We start from the raw sequence: 25,746 nt of genomic DNA, 5'->3' as shown, positions 1-25,746 counted from the left end.
CTGCTTTTCACACCGACCCGCAAAGCGCTCACGCCGGCGTTCTCAAGATCTACAACCGCCTGCGTCAGCGATACTATTGGCGCGTACTGTATTCATTTGTGTGCAAGTATATCCGCAGTTGTACCGCCTGTCAGCGATGAAAGGCTCCACCCCAACGACCAGCCGGTACACTTCAGCCTCTCCCGTGCCCGGCGCGTCCGTTTGACCGCGTTGGTATTGACTTACACGGCCCGCTTCCCTCGACCACTTCTGGGAACAGATGTATCATTATCGGCGTAGACCACCTCACGCGTTATGCAGAGACTGCAGCTTTGGTCACAGCGACAGCCAGAGAAGTTGCGTTTTTCATTCTACGCAACTTCGTCCTGCGCCACGGAGCCCCGCGCGAACTTTTGAGCGACAAAGGACGTGTTTTCCTGTCCGAAGCTATTGAAGCATTGCTTCAATAGCTTCGGCACCTTTGCGCGAAACGTCAGCTGATGTGGAACGCGTGTTTTCTACGGCATACCTGATAATGACAGCGAAGCGAAATCGGCTGTCAAGCACCTCTTTCGAGCAGCTCGTGTTTGTGAAGCGCAACACATAGTTAGGTAGACGGCAATTGTTTTACTTGACTTTTTTTTTTAGAACCAACCGTTGAAGTAGCCGTCATTCACACTTCGGTTTTTAAAAACTAAATGGCGAAGTGTCCATTTAGCTCATAACATTTCCTTGCAAAATTTCGATGAATAATACCAAAATACAGCTTCTTTTTCCACCTCGCACTGCTTGCGACCTTTATTGCAGCATTTAAAGGGACACTAAAGATAAGCAATGAATCGGTTTAGATCGATAAATTGTACTCTGAGAACTCTAATGTCGTTAATTTCGCCATCATAGGTTTATTAATAGAGGAGAAAATCAAGTTCCAAGTTTCATTTTTAAATTTCGCGCCGAAATTTCCCCCTGTGACGTCACGGATTTCAAAGTAAATTTATCGTATTTTGGCGACATTGGCTCAACAAAATTAACCCAAACTTGGTATGTTAAGTCTATGGCCCCCTCAGAGGACAATGTGCTTCGTTTTCACCGATTAGGAACTACGTAGTCCTTAGTAGGCGCCGTCAAAACATGTGACGTCACGGAGAATGGTGCGGACACTTCAAGCTGGCGTCGCCACCCACATTTTGTTTTTGCGTGTTTTCTTGCTTAATAAGCGTCTTCTCGCAGCAAGCGCGGTGTTTTTGGTATTGTGAAAGAGTACTTTGTAATATGAGAAAAATCGTTTTACTCTTTAGTGTCCCTTTAAAAATCACGAGGACACCTAAGCACTTTTTATGACGTAGTGATTGCCAAGGAACTAGTGACCATTTGCCGGACGTGTTGTTGTTGTTGTAGAAACAATTGTTTGAGCCGATAAAAATAAAATAAAGGTGGGTGGCCTCTTCTAAGTTCAGAAAGCTGCGAGCGACCGCTGCTGCTCTAGCCCGGGAGATCAGGCGTTCCTGAGTCTCGAGCTGAGAGCTGGTCAACCCGCACTACCACTGCTCCGGGGTGGGATCAATTATCCCTGCGCGTTTGTTCCCTTTGATACCCCCACACGAAAGTGGAGGATATTCTATGCACAGCCTGATCTTTATCTCACGAGCAGTTTAGTAGATGACGAGGGGCGGCGTCAGTGGAGGGTTTGGGAGGGCTGGAGCCCCTCACCCCCCCCCCCCCCCAAATTTCCACCTGCCCCCCCAAGAGCAAGCATAGTAAAATACAATGCATATGTTCCCAGCCTCCCAGCCCCCTGAAGGAACTCACTTGTCGTGGGTGCCCCTCCTCCCCCCCAGTAAAGAAATCCTGGCACCGCCCCTGTACATGACACACGCAAATAGCCTTTGCAACAAGGAAAACATTGCATACCTGCGCACAGGCGAACAGAGAAAGTTCTCTTCACCCCATCCATGCTTGCGAGGCGCGCTTGAAAAGCGTGAGTGCTGACGAGCAGTACAGCCCAGTGTTGCGTATTCGATGCAAAGGCACAAGGTGCCCGAGCGGTGCACTGTTCCAACTAATACCAGCAGATCTAGAGGGTTTTGTTCCTCATTAACCAAATCTTAGTTATCTTCACATTCAAGACCGCCCCAGAGGCGTGGCAAAACTGATTAGTGGTCATGAACACTACTTTTGTTAGCATAAAAATACGCTACGTCGTCATTTTAGCATTAACACATTTAAGCTTAAATAACATTAAAACATCACCATTCGTTCAAACATGCTGACAGAACTGCCTCTACGGGATTTAGTAGGGTGGTTGTACTGCACGAGATACGTCACCAAGCTACTATCCCTCGACCTTGGTAACGTGTCTTGCGTGCTTTTGCAGTTCTTAATGCATCTGACGCAGGCCCGTAGCCAGGAATATTTTTTTGTTTCGGGGGGGGGGGGGGGGGGGCACTTGCTAAAAGTCTTGACTATTTGAGAAAAACGCATATTTCATGATTTATTTTCGATAAAACACCATGTGTCATCAAAATTTCGGGTTGGGCCCGGGCCTTCTGCCCCCCTGCCCCCCCCCCCCCTGGCTACGGGCCTGATCTGACGACATCAGCTTTATGGGGGGTTCATTCTTAACTCGATGAAACTATCAAGATTGCCTTTCCTACGTCGAGGAATTCAATGAATGGAATTGAACTGCCCGGCCATTCCCGGAGTGGGAATGAGCTAAGCTTTTTCATTCCGAGGATTTGAAAGGAATGGAATTGAGGCGACCATTCCGCAGCACTGACTGTAACGCAGCTTTTAGAGATCACTAAAGACTTCGCTTCAGCAATTAACGATAGCTCCCAAATCGATGCTATATTCATTGATTTTGCAAAAGCATATGACCGCGTAGTGCATTTTAAATTAATTGAGAAACTAAGGTGCGTTGGTATTGAACCAAAATTAATAGACTGGATTACTGCCTATCTGTGGAATCGCACACAGTATGTCACTGTTAATAATACTAACTCTGAGTTACCTGAGGTGTACTCGGGGGGTACCTCAAGGGTCAGTATTAGGACCGCTATTGTTTCTTATTTACATCAATGACGTTGTTAGTTGTGTTGAAGAAGGCGTGAAAGTGCGTTTATTTGCCGATGATCTGTATACACTTGTGTGCGCAGTACTGACGATCAAAAGCTTCTAGATGCTTCTCTAGATAAAATTGCTCAATGGTGCGTAACTTGGGGTATGGAAATAAACGTCAACAAAACAAAGTGCGTGACTATTAGCCATAAGAAATCATCTGTTACATTCACTTATAAAATGGCGGGCTCTGATATAACACGAACAGAATCTATAAAATATTTGGGTATAACCATCACAAGCAACCTAAAATGGAACGTTCATATTGAAAACACATGCACAAAAGCATTTAAAACACTCGGGTTTCTACGAAAGAAGTCGGCTGCGGCTCCTGCATCCGTTAAGTTAGCTGCCTATAAAACTCTAGTGCGCCCCATCCTTGAATATGGCAGTTTGTTTAGTTTGGAACCCCCACCAGGTATACCTCACAGATAGACTGGAAAGAATCCAAAACAAGGCACTACGTTTTATTTTTTCAAAGTATTCCCATCATGATAGTGTCACTGATCTTCGAAATGCCGCAGGAATTCCTACACTAGCCTGCCGGCGGCGGGTGTGAGCGGTGAAATTTCTTTTCTTGCTTTATAATGATCGCCTAAACATAGATATAAACACGAGCACCTGAAACCACCGCATCGTCACTTCCGTAGAAAGTGCCATGATAAGCACATCAGGCAATACGTCACACGCTGCGACACATTCAAATTTTCATTCTTTCCGGCTTCCATTGAAATACGGAGCGCGTTGCCCCAAGAAATCATTGGCATCAATAGCGTAGACAGCTTTGTGGAAAGGGTAGAAGGATGTTTTTGTACGCTATAGCATAGCAGTATTTTTTTTGTATATTCTTTTTCTTCTCCTTATTACAAGATTTATGCATTGTTTGTTGTTTTGGTTGTCATTGTTAATGTCTTTTCTGATTTATTGTGCATTGTACTTGTATATGTGCCTTTTGACCCACTCCCTGTAATGGCCTGTGAAAGGCTGACAGTATTTGACAAGTAAATAAATAAATAAATAAATAAATAAATAAATAAATAAATAAATAAAATATCACACTATGAATGATATATGAATGCTTCACCAAATAAAGGTTTCTCATTTGTGCTGTGGACAGCAGATCATCATAAACCAGTGCGCACTCGCTTCATCCTCTTCAACTTTTGCTTCGCTCCCACAACACGTGCGCCGATTTGCCCAGCGTGGAATACAAAAACTATAATGGGCGAGTCTGTTACGTGACTAAAAATCACGTAACGTCGCGTAACAACCAGTCACGGGACTGAAATCGCGTAACATCACGTAACAACTAGTCACGCGACCAGAAATCACGTAACATCACGTAATATAACTAGTAACGTACTAAAAGCACGTAACACCTAGTCATGTGACTAAATCACGTAACTAATCACGTGTCGAAAAATCGCATCACGTAACTAGAGTCATGTAACATCACGTAACTACTTGCGCGACTAAAAATCATGTAATATCACGCAACATCTAGTCACGTAACTAAAATCACGCAACATTGCGCAATAGCTAGTCACGTGACATGCTCGATGCTCCCGCCATATACACGTGACAGCTACTCACGTGACATGTTACCGACAAATTAAACCACGTAACAGCTAGTCACGTATACGTGACTAAAATCACATCACGTAACAGGTAGTCACGTGACATGTTTAGCCAAGTCTAGCCATACTTAGTACTACTAGGAAAAACTTAGCATCTCGAACAAAAGCTTGACATTACTAGAAAAACTTAGCTAGGTCGAACACTAGCTCCGCTGATGGTCCCAGCCTTGTGCCCCTGTAGTGCAGGCTTCGCACTTTTCTTGCTGTGGAAGCTGATCTGATCTACCCAAGGAGGTTTAAATAAATCTTGCTGGAGTATGGAGGCCGCCTATTAGAGGTGTGCACGGGCTCCGGGTAGCCCGAAAGCCCGAGCCCGACCCGGCCCGCGGGCCGGGCTCGGGCGGGCCGACGTATTTTCACCTCGGGCCCGGGCCGGGCTCGGGCTATTTGGAGTTTTATCGGGCCGGGTTCGGGCCCGGCGCAAAGCCCGACTCAAGCCCGAAATATAGAGACTGAGCGGGAATTGTTTTCCAGCACGCATACAGCGCCTCTTCCGCAACCGCCCTTTACCGCTTTTCCTTTCCATTCGCTACTTTAACTGCCTCTGTTGCACTCCGACAAACATAGAAGTAACACCACCTGAGCTAGTGACGGCACCACGCGACTGTTCGCGTTAGATTCAAGGCCAAATCCCATATGAGTGAAAATGCACGCGACAGCGACGAGCGACCCGACGTAGATCGCCTTCGTGCAAGCTGACGCTTGCATGGGCGTACCCCATACACGTGACGGCTTTGGCGAGCGAACTCCATTGCTGCTGGCATGAGGCCGTCTACTTGTCATTTGTAATCTGTGTAATAGAGACTGTTCGTCGTGTGTCGTTTGATCATATTTGATATGCTGAATAAAATGCCAAATTACCGGAAAACGTTGTTTTGTTTTCGCGGCGAACCTTCAAAAAGCCGGGCACGGTCGGGCCGGGCCCGGGATTGTGTTTTCGTACGTCGGGCCGCGCCGGGCGGGCTCGCAGCCCTTTGCCGTCGGGCTCGGGCGGGCCTTCGACAAAGTCAGCGGGCCCGGGCCGGGCTCGGGCTCGGAAATACGGCCCGTGCACACCTCTACCGCCTATGCTTACCAATGGGCCGAGTGAAGCCGCGCCGCGCGCGAGGCGGCCATCTTGCCATAGGCAAGAAACTGCGAGCCAAAGCGTGCCCGCCGCGCTGACCGTGTCTCTCCTCCGTGGTTTTTAACGGTTATGGCGACCATTAAGGGAGAAGTTGTCAAGAATAAGAAGCCAAATGGCAGATAAGAATGCAGTAAGATTTATTCTGTTTCTTTTGGCGTTTTCCTTGCAAGCGTGCACACCGGCGAAGGGTCTGTATCACTGGTTTTTAAAAATAATCATACTCGTACCAGCAGACCTCACTTTCTCGGCACTCATTTTCCTGTTTATTTCATTCGTCATGTGACGGAGTCTTATGCATATGTGGAGTTCGGTCACTTTCTTTGCGCGGAATATAAATGCCCAAAGCACCACACTCAAGGATATGCTCATCAAGGCTTGAAAGCCATTTCTTTTCTCAAGACAAGCTCGAAACCTCCAAAACCAATAGTTTTGGCTTTGCATGGATGTGCTTCAAATATGGGCATTCAGCTTGCAGTCGACACTATTTCAATAGATATATAGCTTTTCGATACTATTTCGTTAGCTCGGCTCTTTCTTATCGTGTCAATGAATCAATTAAAGACGCCCAAGTGGCATCCCAATTCGTAAGTTTAAGCCAACGAGCACATACACATGCAGTCTGCCATCATGCATTCCAGTCCCAAGGTACACATATCTAACACCACTTAGTCGCCCACAATCTCAACATGTTTCCTCACTTGTCATCAACAATCAAAGCATAGTAGAGAGTCTTTGTGCGGCATTGGGCTGGCTTTTTCAAGACATTGACATATCTGTGAAGCCAGCATTTCCTTTGATGGAATTCTGTATACCGTTCTCGTATAGTGCGCTTTGCTGACAGTGCTCTATTAAACTTCGAGTGTACATACTCATAAGCTGATAGAGAATAGAAGTGCAGCGTTGAAGCTTGGCGCTAATCTCTCCAGGTGCGACCCCTCAGTCCGCACAACATGACTAGAGGCACCCAATCCATGATGGTCGCCGCCTTGCGCGGGCGGAGGCCGTCTCTCAATTGTATGGTGATAAGCCAGGTGTCTTCTATGTGGATGCTGCCGGCCCGCACCATGGGGGTTGGTACACGGCGGCCGTCATCCACCGAAACACCAGAGTTCAAGGCCTTACTTTCCGTGCCCCAAACATTACATTTGCGGAGGAGATCGCATTGCACGGGTATATTCCGTACCGGGTATATTCCATTGCAAGGATATATTCCATACCGCGCATTCAATATCCTCCATGCTTGCGAGTATACGGGGTATCCAACCCGTCGTACCATCGTGTGGGCTCCGGCTCATGCAGGTCTTTAGGGAAATGAGACAGCCGACGCTGCCGCCCGCGCGCTTACTCACCGGGCATCGCCTCATCCGCAGCCAGCTCCGGAACCCGATTTCAATCCGGCCACCACCTTTAGAGAGATCACCTCTCTATCAATCTTCGCATGGCCTCTATCCCCCCGTTTGCAAAGGCTTCACCAAGGCGGAGGAGCGCTGGCTTCTCCGCCTTTTCATCAATACTGTGCTGTGCCTGGCAGTATTAAAACATTTCAATTCGGCCTTCTCTGGCACGTGCCCGCACTGTGCGGATGAGTCTTCTGACACCTATCACATGGTGTGGCATGCCCCTCCTATCCTGCCTACCCACCCCACTCCCACCCCACCCGAGAGGACTGGGAAAGCTGTCCTGCTCGGCTGCTCCGACCTCCAAGCCCAACAGGCATTGGTCTAGAGCCCGGGCCACCGCGGCAGCTACAGGGATACCGGACTAGGGATCCCTCCTAGTGTTTGTGAAGGGCGGGCCCATCCGGCTCACCCCGTCCACACCTCTCGCTGTACATAGCTCAATAAATGTTCCCGCAGCTCGGATGGATACGTGCCTTTCTGGTCTTTTTGTGCCCTATGGAGGGATTGCTGTATGTATGGGGGAAGACTGGAGTGAACATCACCCTGCCTGCCCTACTCATGAGTTTTTGATCCATAATCTCCTTTATTATAGCTTGAGGATCGAACCTAGCTCTTTTTCGTCAGTCCGCAATTTCTCTGCTGCGGAATTTTAATCTTGAGCTGTTTATCTCCCCTTGGGAAACATGAAGCATTCCTTTGTAATGCTGCCGTGTAGGTGACGCAACTGTCACGCCTTCAACAGCGTTTTCAATTTGAACACATATATAACGGCCGGAGTACCCCGGGGCCTAGGTTATGGTCGCTTTATTTGCAGCTGGAACGAGCATTGCACAGTTCAGACCAGTGTTGCAGAGTTGCCACTCCGGAATTGGAATGACTCCGGGATCATTCTACATTTTCGCGATCCCGGAATGGAATGGGGACAACGCTAGGCGAAATGGAATGGGAATGGAATTAAACAGCTTTTGCACAGAATGGAATGGGAATGGAATTACGTATTTTTCCGAAAATACAGCACGTTTTCGTCTACGCACTGTTTTTCAAACTTCAAACATTAGTAAAGGGGTGGTGCCACCAAATTTGTGGCTTGCGCGTTCTTTGCTGTAAGCGTTTCCTATAGCTCCAGGAAGCATGATGCACGCACCAAAATTCATGTATTCTCGCTAAATAATTTAATATCGCCTTTTTTATTTGGACAACTTTCGGTTTCGGTTTCTGGGCGCCGAGGTTGGGCAGTGACGTAGAAGTGTAGGAGGCGTGGTCACGTGACCACACAAGGCTGTGACGCACATGACCAGGAAGCGATCGAAACTCGGCGAGTGATGTAGCCACCGATGCTTTGCCGGTACTATAGTGAACTAGCATGTATTCTAGTTCACTACAGCCGGTACGTACGTTGCGGAAGTGGCGGAGGTCCGGAGGTCACTCACGTTACTACAGCAGATTTAGTGTGACGTCACTATACAACTTTCGTTGCCCATCCTCTACGTCAGTGTTGGCGCGCTAGCGATGGGTTTCGATCGGGAGAATGAGCATTTAGGTACACTTTGGAAGTGAATTAAAATATATTCTAACCGTTTGCTGTGTCCGAACCTTCGTGTGGAATGTCCTTGCATACAAAGGAAACCCACAACAGGCTTGTTATAGCCTCGAAATTTGATGGCACCACCCCTTTAGTAAGCGAGAGCCTCGAAATTAACAATACAACAGTATTTTTAAAATGGCTTAGCTGATTACAAGCAAGGTACATTTATAAGCAACGCGCCTACTACAATTCTGTCCTGATATACGCCTAGTGCGCGCCGACGGAAGCGCCATAGGCGGCGAACTCAGTCATTGCTCTCGGGAAAGCAAGCAGACGGCCGCCGTGGTTTCCTACGTCGTTGTATACGTGTGTTTCCGCGTTGTTCACGTTTCCGTAGTGAAATAAGCAACGTTCGTCGTATATGTGGTGGCCGCAACTTCAAGGGATGTCGAATAACAATTGCTGTGGAGTGGAGTACTCAAACACCTACAAAAACGCGCCTGGAACACGGTTTTACTCACTTACCGCAAGGCCTCCTGAGCAAGAGCGACGGAAGCAATGGATCGCCGCTGTTCATTGGCAAAGACGAGCCGCTTCGTCATCGTGCGGGTTAACACGTCGCTTCTTGTTCTAATGCTTTCGTTCTGTCATATCGGTGCTCGCTGGATGCACTCGATCATGTTGACACTGGTAGACGACCAAAGTTATCAGCCTGAGCATGCGTTGGTTCGGTTCGACCGCCGTGCAGGGCACTTCGCTCAAACGTTCTATATTTTAGAAGTGTTGTAGTTCGGGCGAGTTGGTCATCCATGAACTTAGCTTGTACTAGCGCGGTACATGTACCCCGCTATTACAAGCTAAGTTCTATATTTATTATTTACAGAAACAGAAATGCAGCAATGGTTGACTTCAGAAAGAACAAGTGATTGAGACGTCACCTTTGTAAACAAAACAAAGCGGATGTTCACCACGAGCTGCACCTCAGCTGGATCTTGTTACGCTGGTCTGCGCGACGCACCTTTGATATTCACCGGCAGGACGATTCACTCCACGCGGACGTTTGTTCTCCTCCGCAGTCGGTCATCACATGTCTTTTCGGCGACCCTCTTCAAAACTTGTCACTGTCATCTCTTGATACTTAACTCACAGCACTAGATCATCAAACAACACGTGTTCTGCGGTCGAGCGAACGATGCTATCACTAGAACGACATAACTTCATCGCCGACTAACTCCTCACCACACCGTGCACTCTGCCCCCGCGCGCTTGTTGCGCTTGCATCAATTGCCTGTATCGGCTCGCGCCTGGGTTCGGGAAGGTGCGTATGATTCGTCTGTGCGTAGCACAGCGAAAGCTAGGGAAAGGGCGAGATCCTCTCACCGATTCGTCTGCGGAATCAGACGGCGCCGCTGGCTCGGCTAGCTCGACTTTGCTTTCTCGAATACCCCGATCTTTCGCGTTCGTTGGCTGTGTCGGTGGCGTCTTCTGCGGAGGGTAACTTGTTTTTCGATGCGCGCGCTCTGTCGCGCACGAACCGTCGGCGCCAGGCTTTCATGCCGTCGTTCGAAATCGGCGGCGTGCGCTTAGTTAAGCGCTCGTTCGTGACAAACATCGTGCACAAGTCCACTTTCGTAGAGGCCCGCGCCTTTCCTGCAGCTGCCAGTGCAGAATTAGTTGGCTGGCACCCGCACGAAGGGGAAATAGCAGCCGCGAACTTCATTAATCTCCTCACAGCAAAGCTGTACAAAGCACTGTCGTCTGCTCGGCTTCCCGCACGTACTGTCGGCGGCGCCCGCTGGGTGGCTACGAGGCGTATAGACTGTGTTGCTCCTAAGTTTGTCTCTATTCGCGTAACCGCGGCTCTATGCCGTTGGTGTACCGTGCGCGGAACTACGGCGGCGGCATACACCCCCCGCCCCTTTACGCCTTGTGATATTTTTTTCCCTCGGTGGTGCCCGATCCGCCTACTGTCTCCCCACCCTTCACTTCTTTGTTTTTGCTTCTGTCGCCGTCGGCGACTCGGATGCATATTCGAAAAAGCGCTTCTCTATAGATGCGCTTGACGCTGGCGCGATGCTTCTGTTCACTGCGAATAGACACATGGGCGCTTTTGCCCGAAACTCTGTCGGCGAAGGTCTGTAGGTCAGCGCAGCGCACAGTCGTATACACGATGAACTGTGTGCCCTTCCCTTCCCTCCGTACAGAGCAGGGGCGTAGCCAGAAATTTTTTCGGGGGGGGGGGGTTCAACCATACTTTATGTATGTTCGTGCGTGCGTTTGTATGTGCGCGTGTATATATACGCAAGCAAAACTGAAGAATTTCGGGGGGGTGGGGGGTTTGAACCCCCCCCATCCCCCTGGCTACGACCCCTGAGAGAGAGAGAGATAAACTTTTGAAAGCAATTTGGTTCGGGAAGCCATCCGAAGCAGGAGAGCCCACGTAACCACGGCCACGTACTTTTGCAGTTCTTAATGCATCTGATGACATCAGCTTTATGAGGCGTTCATTCTTGATTCGATAAAACTATCAAGATGCCTACGAATTGAAAGAAATGGAACTGCGGTAAGTTCTAATTCCCCGGAATGGAATTGGAATCATATCTGTTAGTGCTCATATACATGAGCACTAACTGATATGATGCCAAGGAAAGTATAGGGGATGTTATTAGTAGTAAATGTAAGGTAAATGTAAAGAAAGAAAAGTGGACGAAAAGAGAACTTGCCGCGGGCAGGGACGTAACCTGCGACCTTCGAATAACGCGTCCGATGCTCTACCAACTGAGCTACCGCGGCGGCCATCCCCCTGTCCACTTTATAGGGTATATATGCACATTTAAACGTGGGAGCGTCAGTCAGCGCTGCCAGTAGCCATGACGGCGAGGTAGCTCAGGTGGTAGAGCATCGGACGCGTTATTCGAAGGTCGCAGGTTCGATCCCTGCCCGCGGCAAGTTATCTTTTCGTCCACTTTTCTTTCTTCACATTTACCTTACATTTACTACTAATAGCATCCCGTATACTTTCGTTGGCATCATTGTCTGTTAGTGCTCATTAATATTGTGCATAACAAAGAAAAACGAGCCCTTAAAATTAACACTTCTTTCCTTCTAGCATATACATTAACTCAAGAATGGAATACATCGAGGCGCCCATTCCGGAACACTGGTTCAGACCTACTGGTTTTACTCGCAGCACTGCATAAAGCAAATAACAAAAGAAGAGGCACGAATGTAAGAAAAAGCAGGCCCTTTTGTATTGCCCAAACATTACTTGACCTCGTAGTTGCGAGCTACCCTTTTATAACACAACCAGGCAACCGATAACGAAATCTAGGGAGTCGCCTATTTAATTTCAAAGAACAGTGCGTCCTTTTCCTATTCGCGCTCTGCACCAGTTGTATCAACAAGCACAAGAATGTGTATCACTGGGTTTCGCAGGTGTTTTACAAGTGCGTCAAGCACAGTCGGTCAACTTCCGCGCCGCAGCCTATTCAGGTCGAAACAATTCGGCGATTAGTGCCTCTAACATATGTGATCGCCGTCTTTTGGCTTCCAGACTTTCCGTCAAACAGCCCGCCCCGACGTGCTTCGAACATTTGGGTCCTTAAGAAACCGGTTAGAAAAAAAAAATGACCGTCAGATGTGAAATTAGAGCTGTCAGCATGTCATCAAGCTCGAGATGTTCTGCTTACAACTGAAACTTCATCCCAGAGTACCTTTTCGCTCGATTTACGTAGCCGTACACAACGCACGGTGTACCCAACAACGTCCAGACGGCACCATGCCAGAGAACATCTGGAACATTTATGCGGCCACTGCAGCATGCGTTGCGGAAGACGTGCTTTCTGCCTATGGCAAGATGGCGGCGTGCGGCGTCAGTTGAGGGGCGCCTCCTCCAGCACTCCAGCAAATTTTATTTTAACCTCCTTGGATCTATCCTGGGCAGTGTCCCATGGCACATTCACATGGAGAAAAACAAATGGGCCTATCTGGCAGCAAAATATGAATCCTTTATTTTCCTCCTAAGTTGGTGTCACTTTAAACACTTGCACATTACACCGGTTTTCCTGGCACACGTTCAGCGAAGATTATCTCACAGCTTCCCTGAAAGTCCAGCTAGCCACAGAAGAAAGAAACATATTTGCACACTTATTCAACACCCTCCAAATGGAAGACATGCTTTTCCATAAATGCGCACAACAGCAAAACCTTAATTCATCAATTCATTGGTTCCTTCAGATTTCTTCTTTTTTCACTATCACTGAAAAAAGAAGAGTATAGGAAAATGAGCTGGAAGGAAAGTTTAGGCAGCGTTTTTCAAGTGAAACGGACGACAACAGTGTCAAGTGCTGCAACACACTTGTGCCAACTCAGAGTGGTGCAGCCAGAAATATCTTATGGGTTAACGTCAGTGGTGAGCTGTGTCTAGCAGTTTGGAGAGTAGACAACAGGGCCATTTACAAGCTGGTTAGCAACATTCAGGAAGAGAAGGCCATGTGCCTGATTGCCTTGCATATGCATCCAGAGTAGCCGTGCCAACGCTTGAGAACAAATAAAACCATGACATCACGCCAGCAGGCTGATTGTCAACATGGATTTATTGGCAAGAGAGTAGTGATACGTTATCACAATTATGTCACCCTTACTGGATGCTTTGCATAGGAATAATCAGCCTACCAGCATGATGCGACAGTTCAAAGCTTCCAGGCCTCTTTTGCCACTCGAGAGGGAGAGGTTTGCCCCCTACCAATGCTGCTCTTCAGACAAAGTGCTTACAGTCACTACTGTGGTGGACACTGCAGCCACATTAATTTCATTTTGCTAATGTGCATGTAAAGAACATGAATAGAAAAAATAAATTTTTAAGCCTACAAAGGTGTCCTATGTCATAACAGGCACAAGAAGTACTACTCTGTACAACAAAACAATAAAGCTTATATTGCGTTGAAACTGAGATAAAGCTTGGTATTTTTATATATCAACATGAACTACCTTGCTTACATGCAGTGATTATTGCATTCACTGTAAGTGAACAAAAAACAAAACTAAACAGAAAGAAAATATATGGCTGATGCATTGAAGCACCACAAATCAAGTGGGCAAAAGTTTGCATTTGATAGACAATGCACAGCACATTTTTCCCTCAATAATCGTTGCAAAGAAATTTTTCCGTTATAATCAAAGGCAAAATCTTTGCTTTTGGCACAAAAATGTTGAAAAACAGATGGCAAAGGCACGGCAGAGAGATATTGTGTTTGAAAACTTGAGCAACCCTATGTAGAAACAAAGTTACATAGGACAACAGCAAAACCCTTCACTGTCCATCAAGCTTATTCTCTTTGCCAAGCACATAATTATCAAAAACAGTGGTGCAGAGCAAATGTTAAAACATTTATAACGATTAAGGACCACTTAATCTCATCTCAATGCAGTCATTTACAGGATATTCAATTAATTATACACACAACACTTCTATGTTGGCAAATTATGTCAGCAGAAGTATGATACAGGGAGGGCATTATGCAATTTGCACATTAGGCACAGATTCTTTTGATTATTTCACATGTAAATATATCTGGTCTGGCATCATTAACAACTGTGCACATAACTAAAACAAAATACTACACCGATACAAAAACTAATAATAAGCTGTCAACACAGTGGCTGCATTGCACACTTTGTATTGCCATGCACGTGTACAATTCTTTAGATATTAAAGTGTCATCACAAAATATTGGCCCATTCCCATGCTGGACTTGTCATATATTTGTTTCCATTAGGCTGCGCACATATAAGTTTCACTGTACCAGCTGAGCACATTACATCTGATTTCATTTGTAAATAAGCTAAAAATGTAGCCTCCAAATAAGCATTTAGTAGCCTCTACTAAATGAATTAGTATTCTTCAAAGTAAAAGCAGTGCAGCTTGGAACGTACCTTACATATAAGTCTCTCTCTCCCTAAGACTTCTTGCTTTTCAGTGCTGTCTATACTGCATGTGCTAAAAAAAAGCTGTTGTCAAAATACCACATGCAACATTGGCTATGTGCAGTGCATGAGCCACTAATTATAAGAAGCAACCATAATATTTGTATACCGGGATTCCAAGAGGCACGCAGAACGAATAACTTTGCAGCACATTCTCAACCATCTAAGACAGTCACTATTCAAATGCACGCTGATTCGACTCCATAATTCCAAATACAGCTTGTAACATCTGCATGCTAACTAACAAGACCAACAAAAGAATGGCATTTAAGTTTCAAGTTCTGTCAACATATCACAAGAGAAGCAAAAAAACAAACAGCCAGCTTATTGCATAGCATAGAAAAGCTATTCTCAATACTTCATGAAATGGGCAAACTATATTTCCAAAGATAAATTGTCAGCTTAGCATGCAGTAGCACTTACAGAGCAACCCTCTAAACCACTATTCAGGAGCTGTGAAAAATACATGAGTTTGACTCATGTGTTATGTACTTTTCACATCTAATTCAGTTGACCCTTTCAGGAGTTACAACTACACAAGCATCACCATACAAAAAAAAAAAGCACTTTGCCATCACTCCACCCCAGTTCATCTATTAGCACAGGAAGGGGCTGCAATTTTACGCAATCAAGCAGTCATTATTAAAAAATGCAAAATCAAAACTATGAGTTTAAACCAAAACCGAATGCATGCCATCAAGAAGACATGGCTTAAAAGCACACAGTTCAAACACTAACCTCCTAAAGTTCTAAGGTTACCCATTTTGTACTCTTGATTGAATGTGCGAGTTATACTGCACAATAAGTGATAGTGAAATAAAATGGTGACAACTATTAAAACCACAGGACTATGTATTTGGAAATCAAGCAATTAATGTTGTAGAAGGCATGTCAGTTTTCTAGAAAAATGGTATGACTACATATTATCACTTTCAGGACAAATCGCAAAAGTAGAGTGCTAGTGAATGTATGGTGTGATCATAAACTGCCAAGTGCAGCCAATGAAGTGACGGCTGCCCACATGTGCTGTAAATTGCCAATATTGCTGCATCTGTATGCCTTCTATAAGCTTGTTTCATAGAATGAACAGCAATGAGAGCTTCTACTATTGGTCTTCAAAACAGGGCTCCTGATTCAATCAGTGTAACAAGTGCTAAGATCAGCCATTCCATTTCATCACTGCCTCTGCAGCAGTGCCACACTTCACTGACGTTTGTTACAAGGTTGCAAATTAAGTCAGAGTAGCAGGCACCACAGCATGACACATCAAGTCTCACAGCCGGATGCAAAGACAAGACGCAGTCTTTGGACACAATCATCAAAGACTAGAGTCGGGGCCCTTCTTGTGACATGTTGTGAGGTGCCCAGTAGGGAAGGGCACTCTTCTTAAAGGATGCTTTTCACTGGGGACCACAATCATTCGGCAGCTGCACGCACCACTATTGTGTTTCTGTCCGAAAGTAGGCCACATCTTTTACCGGATTCCGAAGGAGGATGTTGGGCGAAACGCACTGGAGGCTGTATCGACTGGCCCGCTAGGATGTTCCGGTGGTTGGCAAGAAAGAGTCCATTTGCAAAAACACACACGGTTTGAAAAACTGAGTCCTTTCTGTCTTAACATTCAGAAGTTGGCATCCCACCCTGTCATGTCATCAGGTGGCGGACCATCCGTGTCTGGTGGGTATCGGTCAAAGTTGCTTGTGTCTGTCATGTGCCGCACCTGTTAAGAAATAAAAGTGACTCAATGTAAGTACAATTCACTTTGTCTGGCACTTGGTTGAGGCTGCGGTTTGCATGAGTACTTGCTGTGGTAAGCTTAAAGATAAATTTGGGACTGCTGTGTCACCTGTACCCTATAAGAAAAACATTTGTGAGTATTTTCAAAAATTTTTAAATGTACAGGGTCACAGATGCGTCCTCATACAAAGTAAAGGTGCACTGCAAGACTTTTTCAGCATGGCCTGAAAATGCTATAGATCGGTAGTCGAGGATCCTGAGAAGATGCAAGTCAAACATTATAGTGCAGCACGCGGCCTGGAATTTACAATTAATTCTCAAAGTCAGCTAGAAATCACTTGCTCTTCTGCCGACAAATGATGCCATAAACTCAAACGACTGTGCCATAGACACAGTGTCCACAGCCATTGGCTGATTTGAGCACAGTGAGCCGCATAGTTACTGCAGCCACTGCGAAGTACCATGACGTGCACGTGCGCTCCCTTGCAATCTCACTAAAAGTAAGCTGTGCATGCGAAGAAAACAAGAAACTTAGATGACGCTTGAGCTTTGCCTTAAAGAGTAGAACGCGATAGCGTAATCGGGCCCTATGCGCATCGCCTTCAACCATACCACAAGGAAAGGAACATTTGTGTGCGCAACACTGGCCATTTCGAACTATTCTAGAATGTCTACTGGATGTGCAGTTGCTCAGTGCCCACCACGGCATAATTCTTCCTTCTGCAAATTGGCGAACTACCCGCTACTCATCCTTAAGGTGCCATGTGCACCTGTGCAGCTGCACACTTTGTAGTGAATGGGCAGCCTTAAACCACCCACGCATTATGCAATTCACTTGTTTTGAGGCCTGGTGCAATTCTACAATTCTGCCACGCAATATTACATCCGCGTTAAGGAGACTCCACCCACAATTCTTATATCGTTTTTTTACGAAGCACTTTCAAGCAATGGTGTGGCTTCGTGGCAGAACACCTGCTTGCCATGCAGAAGGCTTGGGTTCGATTCTCACCCGGACCAAACATTTTTATTATTTATTTATTTGCATCAATCTCGAATTTTCGATCATGGTCAATGCTGATTTTTTGCTCACAACCAACGACTTTAACGGCGACACCGACACCAGAATTTCTGAGAAATGAGCTCTTTAACGCTATAGCGTTAAAGGGCCCCTAAACCACCCAGAGGTCGATATTTAGTTCGGGCGTTGCATTTGTGCACGAGTCTATAGCAAAACGCTGGCGGAGTTGCACACGTTTTCTCGTTTCGCTCTTTCCTTTGCTAGGCTGCGTTCCTCGGCTCGTCTGTCCACCTATCCGAATGCCCTTCCTCAGCATCCGAGGTGGAACCGCAAGAAGCGCGCACATCTGCTAGCAGAAAACAGGCTCTTTTATGCCCACTGACAGCGTCTCTTGCTCACGATGTCACCTAATCATACAGGTGACGTCCTGACAGCTGTTGTCGATATAGGAAAGGCACGGAGAGGAGCACGCGAGCGTCTGTTGGTGGTTTAGGGGCCCTTTAATAAATTAAGGCAGCTTCACACTAGTGGTGTCAAGCCTGAAGGAAGTGCAGAGCTGGGCAGCTTTCTTTGTTCTCTTTCTTTCGTTCTTTTTCTCACATCTATCTGTTTTTCTATGCATTTTTTCTCTTTCTCTCTCCCTCTCTATTTCTTGCTTCCTCTTTCTTTCTATCTTTGATTCCCTGTCCTTTCTCTCTTTTTATTTCTGTCTTTCTTCCCTCTCTCTCTACTTCTCTCTTTTTCTTTCTTTTTATGCTATGCTTCTTTCTTTGATACTCTCTCTTTCTTTCTCTTTCTGTATTCCCTTCCTTTCTCTTTTTCCCTTATGCTGTATGCTCTAATTTCTCCTCCTTCTCCCTCACCCTCACTTCCCTTTCCCACCCCCTTGCTATACTATAGTACACAAGGCTATGCTGTGCTCTGCTAGCGTGCCTGGATAGCCAAGTGGTTGCGACGCTCGCCTTCGGATCATGGGTCTTTCTCTCTTTCTTTCTATCTATTTCTTTCCATCTCTTTCTTTCTCTCTTTGTACTCGTTCTCTTGCCCATCATAGTTATTGCATCCCACGCCGGACAAATCGGCGCACATGGAGCGAAACAGAAGAGGAAGAAAAGGACGAAGAGAGCACATGATGATTCATGATGATGATAGTTTTCTGTTTGCTCTGCACGGACTAACGGTTGGCTTAAAGCTCAGCTGTAAAAAGGGAAGAAAGTGCTCAAGGTCATGACGCAGGCTGATGAACGTACGTAGCTTCAGGTCGGCTGTGGACATTCTGATGAGTGCACGCTGTATGTAGGCACGTGCGCTAGTTTTCACTTTGTCTCAAAGCATGGCTCCCACGAAAACAAGGGTATGTGGCATTCTATTTTAAAGTTGGACCGTTCTCACAGAGGCACTTCAAAATTTGCAGACATTGCTACCAAGTGATCTATGCAGCACACTTGTTTTTTTTTTTTTTGCACTGCCCAAATCTGGTGAGGGGCAGTTTAAAGAGCACTGACAGCTAAATGTGTTTGTCTTCAAATTCTAAGCTATAGTGCTGCACTGCAGTAGTCACAAGTGACCAATCATATTTGGTGACACTTGTTAAACGATATGGCTGCTGTGTGTTGCCTATTTTCTTCCTAGGTGGTGGTTTCTTGGCCTGCACTCGCTACAACTTGCACCGTCATGCACGGCAACTGGTTGACGCGGGCCAAGAAACCACTGCAAACTTGTCGGCCTATCGCTGCAATGAAGCGTGCGAGTCGTGGGCACAGCTGATTTCATTCGCTCAAACCATGGCTGAGAGCAGCACCTTTGATGCACGCGAATGTGCTAGTCACGTGTTTTTTTTTGTATTTCGCGGGCTTTCTTTGCAGCTTCGAAAAAATGGTATACGTGAGACTTTCTTTATCGCAAATAATGCAATGGGGGTTTCTGAAGACGCTCTCGAACTTTGCAAGTTGCATTTCTTGCCTAAAGTCAATGTTTAGCAATTTAGTTAAATAATCTTAATTAATGAATTATTTATTGCAAAACAAAAAGTTGTCTGTATACTGCGCAAGGTGGCTGTCAGCAATTTGCAACTGATTTCACTCGCCTGCCTCTAATAATAATATTGTATTTTTTAACCCTTGGCTAAAGATAGCTGGGCACCCTGTATATTGCCAACCCAAATAAGCACTATTGCTTACTTTAAATATGTGTGTGTGTGTGTGTGTGTGTGTGTGTGTGCGTGCATGCATGTGTGCGTGCGTGGGTGTGTATGTGTGTAGCTAAAGGTGTGTCTTATAGAAACATACGCCTATTGATCAGGAACCGAACTTTTTGGAGCATGAGCATGAATTATGGGCTAATGGGCTAACTTTATAGCCTATATAAATGTCTATGCTTACTTTAGCACCTGCATGTACTCCTTCACGGCACTCTCTGGTTCCAAAAGCACATATAGTAAATTATTTCCACAATACATAGCAGCACTGGTAGATGCTCTTGCTAATGAAATCACCCCTGGAAATGTGATCTAAGAAAGGAGTGCTTATGCTGTAAATATTAGTTGAACTTTTGAGGACCCGTCATCCTGATGCCTGCAAGTAGCAATGCCAGTGAGAAAAGATAAGTGGACACATAACTCCATGTTACACCCTACAGAAAGTGATTTCAGATAGAAATTGGCACACAATTTTCAACAAGGTGTAATGTAGACTCTAGCTTGGAAAGATGTTGACTGCATGTAGGTGGCTCTGCTAGAGTTTTAGGTGTAAGCGCATGAAGTGTGCGGAAAGTGCCTGTGACCGTAGTTACCAACCTATTCTCCTGTGGCTCCACTCCTTCTGTGACCACGTAGGAAAATGATGGTGGTTCATAAAAACTGTGACATATAGATGAGCGATAAACTCTGCTCCTCTGCTACAAAGTCTGCCACTCACTTCGCCGCCTTGCACTCATTTTATTTACCGTAAGTAATTATATCTGAGGAATGCACACCATTGTGTGATAAAAGGAGAAACGCTTTTCATAGGATAATGCTGTAGCAATACCAAAGTCTGCTTAAAGAAAAGCTTTTGCAAAGAGTTCACGAGTCGTTACACAGCTACTGCATTATTACAAAAATATTATTACTAGAAAGCAGCAGCTGTTGAAAAAATTTGTGCAATGTTGCAGCCTGTCTTAGACAAAAAATATTCTTTTTTTAGGGATGGCTGAATAGTAAATTTGAGGTTCGAAGCCAATCCGAAGCGAATAGTGATTTGGTCGAATGATTTCGAATTGAATAGTTCGGATAGTATTTACCCCATGTTATTAAAAAAAATGAGCATTTTTGTCATGACCCTTGCACAATACTTTTAAAGATTTGAACTAAGTATGAGTGAATGTCACTTTTTGGTTTGAAATGAAGTGGAAGCAGCCTTGAATAGTATCAAGATTTGAATAGCAGGAGGGTGCAAGTTATAAGTGGTGCAATACATTACAATTTAAAAAATTACTATACTTAGCGCATATAAGCCCATATAACACGCTTTTAAACTTAAAAAGATATGTACATTTAACCTTTAAGTGTGGCTTCGCGGCAGTGCAGATTTCCCCTGGATGGGTTATTTCACGGCACAGCAACCAGACGGTGCAGTGAAACCACCTTTACAGGGGGTTATGTGCGGTCAAATGTATACATATATTCGTTCATTTCGAAGACTTCTAAATTTCGAATAATCTAAATTCGTATCGAAGCGAATTCGAATACTTTAATATTCGTTCGAATATTCGAAATGCCCGAATATTCGCCCCTCCCTATTTTTTTTCCTGCTCAAGAACACCAAAGAGGTTCACCAAAAAACCTCAAAGAGGTCCTTACAGCTGGTGAATACTAAAACTTTCAGAGTGCATAAATCTAACAAATATAAAGTACAAGAACACTCCATGAACCTAAGTTGATGTTGATTGCTCATTTTCAGCCTACAAGCCCGCATGAGTGGGAAGAAGTGCAGTCTTGAACCCCACAACGTAGAGATGATAGTCATATGGTTATCCTTCCTATAACTTCAAGTTGAGAAATATTTGTAAACATACTCGACTGTATTCAGTGCTTTTCGCTGAAGCATTTGATGACTGCCATTCCATTAGCACAAATATTACCTTTTTGCATTAACCATTGAGCAGTTTTCCCAGAATACATATACATATTATGTTTTTCATGCTTGCTAGACTTGATGCAACATTCTAAGCCTGAAAGTATGGGTATAAATATATACAGCCTGCTCATAGTGTTGAAACAAATGTACTGAATGCCGTATATGGACAGACAAAAAGCAGCCTTCTGTGTGTCCAGCAAAGCCCTGTGAATTGATGGCTTGCACAATATGGTTTCTGCTTTTCAGACTTCCCATTTGAACAATATGTCAGGTTCTTACCATGAAAATGCACAACACACGTTTGACACATATATCAGGCCATCCTATATAAACAGTTTATAGCGTTTATTTTGGCCCCATCATGTCTAAAATGATGTTCAGATGCCTATTTTAGGCACTTATAACCTGTAATATTAGTGCCTAAAAATTTGATGCCTATTTATGCATAAGAAGATAAGGCTTGTCCCAAGGTGAAACGCTGAAACAAGGTGAACTTCTTTATATAAACACACGCACACACCAGCATGCATTTTTTTTGCATACTTAAACCAAAAAGACAACCTTCCACGGAGCGGGGGAATAAGGCTTTGAGTTGGCTGATGTCTGGTGGAGGGGGCACAACATAACAAATGCTCACCCCACCCCTGCCTATCGGTGCATCACTACGAGGGAGTATGCAAAACGACAGTTCCCTTTGAAAAATATGTATTCTCTTTATTAGGTTACAAAAACAAAATTATGGCTTCTTATCTTTAGTTTTGTCTGTATAAAGAAGGCCACGAGCATGTATTAGGTACCAGAGTGCTTATTTGGGCCGGTTGGTAGGTGTCCATCGAAAACGAGAAACAGCGCGAGCCACAGGACAGACGGACTAAGCGTTTAGCCTGTCTCTGTCCTGTTGTCCTGTGGTTCGCGCTCTTTCTCGTTTTCGATGGATATATTAAGTGGGAAGTGAACATCTGCATACCTGTGGAATTATAGGTGGCTTCAAAGTTCTGGTATGGAGGCCTTCCCAATTGAATCCATCAAACCACCTGCAAAGGTATGAGAAATCAGCTTTATGCCACTCAACATTTAATAAGGGTCACACCAATGTCTACATTACTTTGTTCATTCGCAAAGAACAAATCGATGTTGCTGCATTTCCTTCCAATTTTATATGAAACAATATTACACTGTTCTAAATGCTTTTACACTAAATTAAAAAGGCTGAAAACTAAAACTAGGCAGCATATTAGCATGTGTAGGAGTTCAAGAAATATGTATTGTGACCAGGTAGGAGACTATGGTGATGCTGCTACATGCGGGGTTAGTCTGGCAGACCTGGCCAGTAACTGTTGCACCTGAGCATCTCTTTACACATTGCATATATTTCACCACATATCACTTAATCGAGTCGCTAGCAGAAAAGTCAGAAGAAAGTGCGACACTTGTGCACCGTTGTCCACGGTCACTAGGAAGATTATCTATTCAACATGCTCACAGGGAAACCCCATTTACTCATGCTGCTCAGAAGCCTCTTCCTTTCAGGACCGAAGCCCTTACAGGACCATATGAACCGCCCTATATCACCCACTTCATTGCAGTCAGTGCACGATGGATAAATAGCACCCGTTACATTGAACATCCATGCAGAGTGAAGACCAATTCTGCTCTTTCTCTGTAGGGAAGAGTGGCTTCAGGGCAACTAAGTCCCTTTACAACATAGGGATAATGCTGAAGTTTAGCCAAAAGCAAGGCTGTTGAACGTACTTATGCTTCATGATGTCCCGGATTCCTCCTTTACCATAGCCTAGCCTTTCATTTGGGTTGTCCCTGAAAGAAAAACGAAGCTTAAGTATTGCTGCTTCTGTGTGCACACATGTTACCACCATCACATTTGCTGCCGGCACAAAATAAATAAGGGGCACAAAGGCTTCTATATGTGAAGACAATAAAGAATGCATATTTGCGAAAAAGATTATAAAACCTCGAAGCATCACCATGGTTTGTAGAAATAAAGGCTCACAGCACTCGCCATAACATATGACTCATACAGATACTCATAAAATGTTCAAATCAAGCAAATATTAACAAATTTTTCTGGCATTGATTTTACCTGAAAATTATGTTTGCTGCTGTTTGCAATGCCTTTCAAGCTTACTGAATCTACTGCAAAACGAAATCAGGAGTGCCTAATACAGTGTCATTAGCTCGTAGTACTTTATTTATAATATTAAGCTCTTGTACATTTTATTGCTTCATTTCAACTATGTTGTGCACTTTGCAAAATGAAGATTAATTTATCATTGTCAAGAGTGAGCGTCACTGGGCCTGCAACGTGTTCACCATGCCATACGCTCTAAAAAGAAAATGGGCATATTGGGTTGTCTTTCTCTCACGCAACAATAACCATCATTTGTCTCACGTGCCTTTACTTGCATTATCATCACATGCCCGAAACTTCCAGGTCACGAACAGTATGCATGCTATCAGCATGGCATAGCACTTATTGATAGCAAAGTAGCGAGCGCACAGTTTTTGAGAAAGGAAACACAAGCAAGCCAGATGACGATTATTGTTATGAGACAGAAGGACACTCCAAATGCAACCTTTTTTTTTTAGAGTGTGGGTGCCTTCCCAATAAATGAATGGCTTATGACATAAAGAGGCAATCAAAAGGTGTTTCTTTTTGCATAACATAGATAGCAGTAGTTGTTCAATCATCAGTGTTTCTACCAAGTAGGATTTCTCACACTAGAGAGGAGCTAGTAAACTTGATGTGTTGCATCATCAGTTACCTGGAAAGGGACAGCAACAAGAACATTGGCACCATAGGCGTGCGGTGCACAGGGTTCTCCTTCAGGGGGGCGAAGGTGCATTGCGACGACCCCCCTCCCTATTAAGTCAATGTATGGGGCAGACCTTGCTCTTCTTGGGTGACTAGGGGGGCGGCCACCCCCCTGCTGCTGCCCCCCCCCTGTGCACACGCCTGTGATTGGCACGAATACTGGGATGTGGTGTAAATGGTGTTTTGCGCAAAGCGCCATGTTTTTGAGTGCTATTGTTCTGCTTGCACATCATCCGTGGAGGAACACTACAATCCAAACAATCGTTTGGACAAAGTTTTTCCAGGAAGCAAATTTAGTAAGTTGAAGATGTAAAGAGTGTTCATGAAACGCGCTAATACAACAAAACAGTAAGAGGGACACAAGACAAGTTATAAGGTTAGTTTGTGTATACAGGCCTTAAACATTTGGGGTAGAGCTGGTGTGGCCCAAAGTTGTTTCATGATAATGAGCGATAAAAATTCCTAATAGCAATGCAAGAAAGTTGCCCAGAACTGTGCTGTAATAGGAAATTGAAATAACATGCTAGACGAGCAAAACTCACACGACTACAAACCACAAATGCAGCTTTTAAAACTTAGTGGCCTGGTCTGTCCTGTGCAGCAGGTGCAAACTACTGGACCGATTAAACTTCACTAATTTTGGTTTCAAGAAGGTGCTGAAAACATGGCCGATGACCATGCTGGCAATCATGAAGCAAGGAATTCCTTAATGGTGGCAATGTACAAAAAATCGCACTTCCTGCGAGACCCTCTGGCTTAATTAGTACATAGTTGTGAGGCATGGCCTAAATTATGGCACAGTGGTTGCAACGTATCTGAAATTTTGGTCATCATTGTAGTACATTAGTGTATGGGAAGAAGGGCAGTGCCTCAAAGCTGTCACTTTAGTAATTAGTTCCCAAGTGAACCTTCCCCCCCCATTTTTTTACTTCTACTACCTCTATTTCTCGAATCGGAAATGTGAAAACAGTACTAGATTTCCTGTTCCTGGTGAATTGCTATGCATTCAGAAGTTTGCTGAGCACTGAATACTATCCTATAAAATTTATTGTCATGCCACTATGCATATATTTTAAATTAGCAGTGGTTTTCTACTCACTTGTGCTACTATTGTACTATACTTGTACCATTCTGAGTTTTACTGAGTGACTTTTACTTGTAATGCACAAAAAATCAAAATTTTGAATATGAATATTAAAAAGTTTTTGCTAATTAATGGTACATAAGAGATAAGAATGTTTGTCGGAACCTACAATAATAACGATCGATGCAAATGC

At 44.8% G+C, this 25,746-nt stretch overlaps 2 protein-coding genes across 4 annotated transcripts in view; both read right to left on the bottom strand.

Moving 5' to 3' along the window:
* The window catches only part of LOC119401386 (protein transport protein Sec24A), a 651,765-nt gene that overhangs the window by 350,295 nt on the left and 275,724 nt on the right, over nucleotides 1–25,746 (bottom strand). The gene's annotated exons all lie outside the window — the stretch shown is intronic.
* LOC119401322 (cGMP-dependent protein kinase 1) overlaps nucleotides 12,772–25,746 on the bottom strand; it is a 175,433-nt gene continuing 162,458 nt past the window's right edge. For all 3 annotated transcript variants that reach the window (XM_037668035.2, XM_037668024.2, XM_037668044.2), the window contains exons 16-18: nucleotides 23,392–23,454; nucleotides 22,607–22,673; nucleotides 12,772–16,489 (exon numbers count right to left, since the gene is read on the bottom strand). In XM_037668035.2, coding sequence (XP_037523963.1) covers nucleotides 16,391–16,489; nucleotides 22,607–22,673; nucleotides 23,392–23,454 — 229 coding nt within the window. In that variant the 3' untranslated portion in view covers nucleotides 12,772–16,390. The remainder of the gene's footprint in view (nucleotides 16,490–22,606; nucleotides 22,674–23,391; nucleotides 23,455–25,746) is intronic.

This window comes from Rhipicephalus sanguineus, chromosome 1 (assembly GCF_013339695.2).
Source record: "Rhipicephalus sanguineus isolate Rsan-2018 chromosome 1, BIME_Rsan_1.4, whole genome shotgun sequence".
In the NCBI taxonomy this organism is placed as follows: Eukaryota; Metazoa; Arthropoda; class Arachnida; order Ixodida; family Ixodidae; genus Rhipicephalus; species Rhipicephalus sanguineus.
Note: the sequence above shows the minus strand (reverse complement) of the source record. Positions and strands in the feature narration are given on the sequence as shown.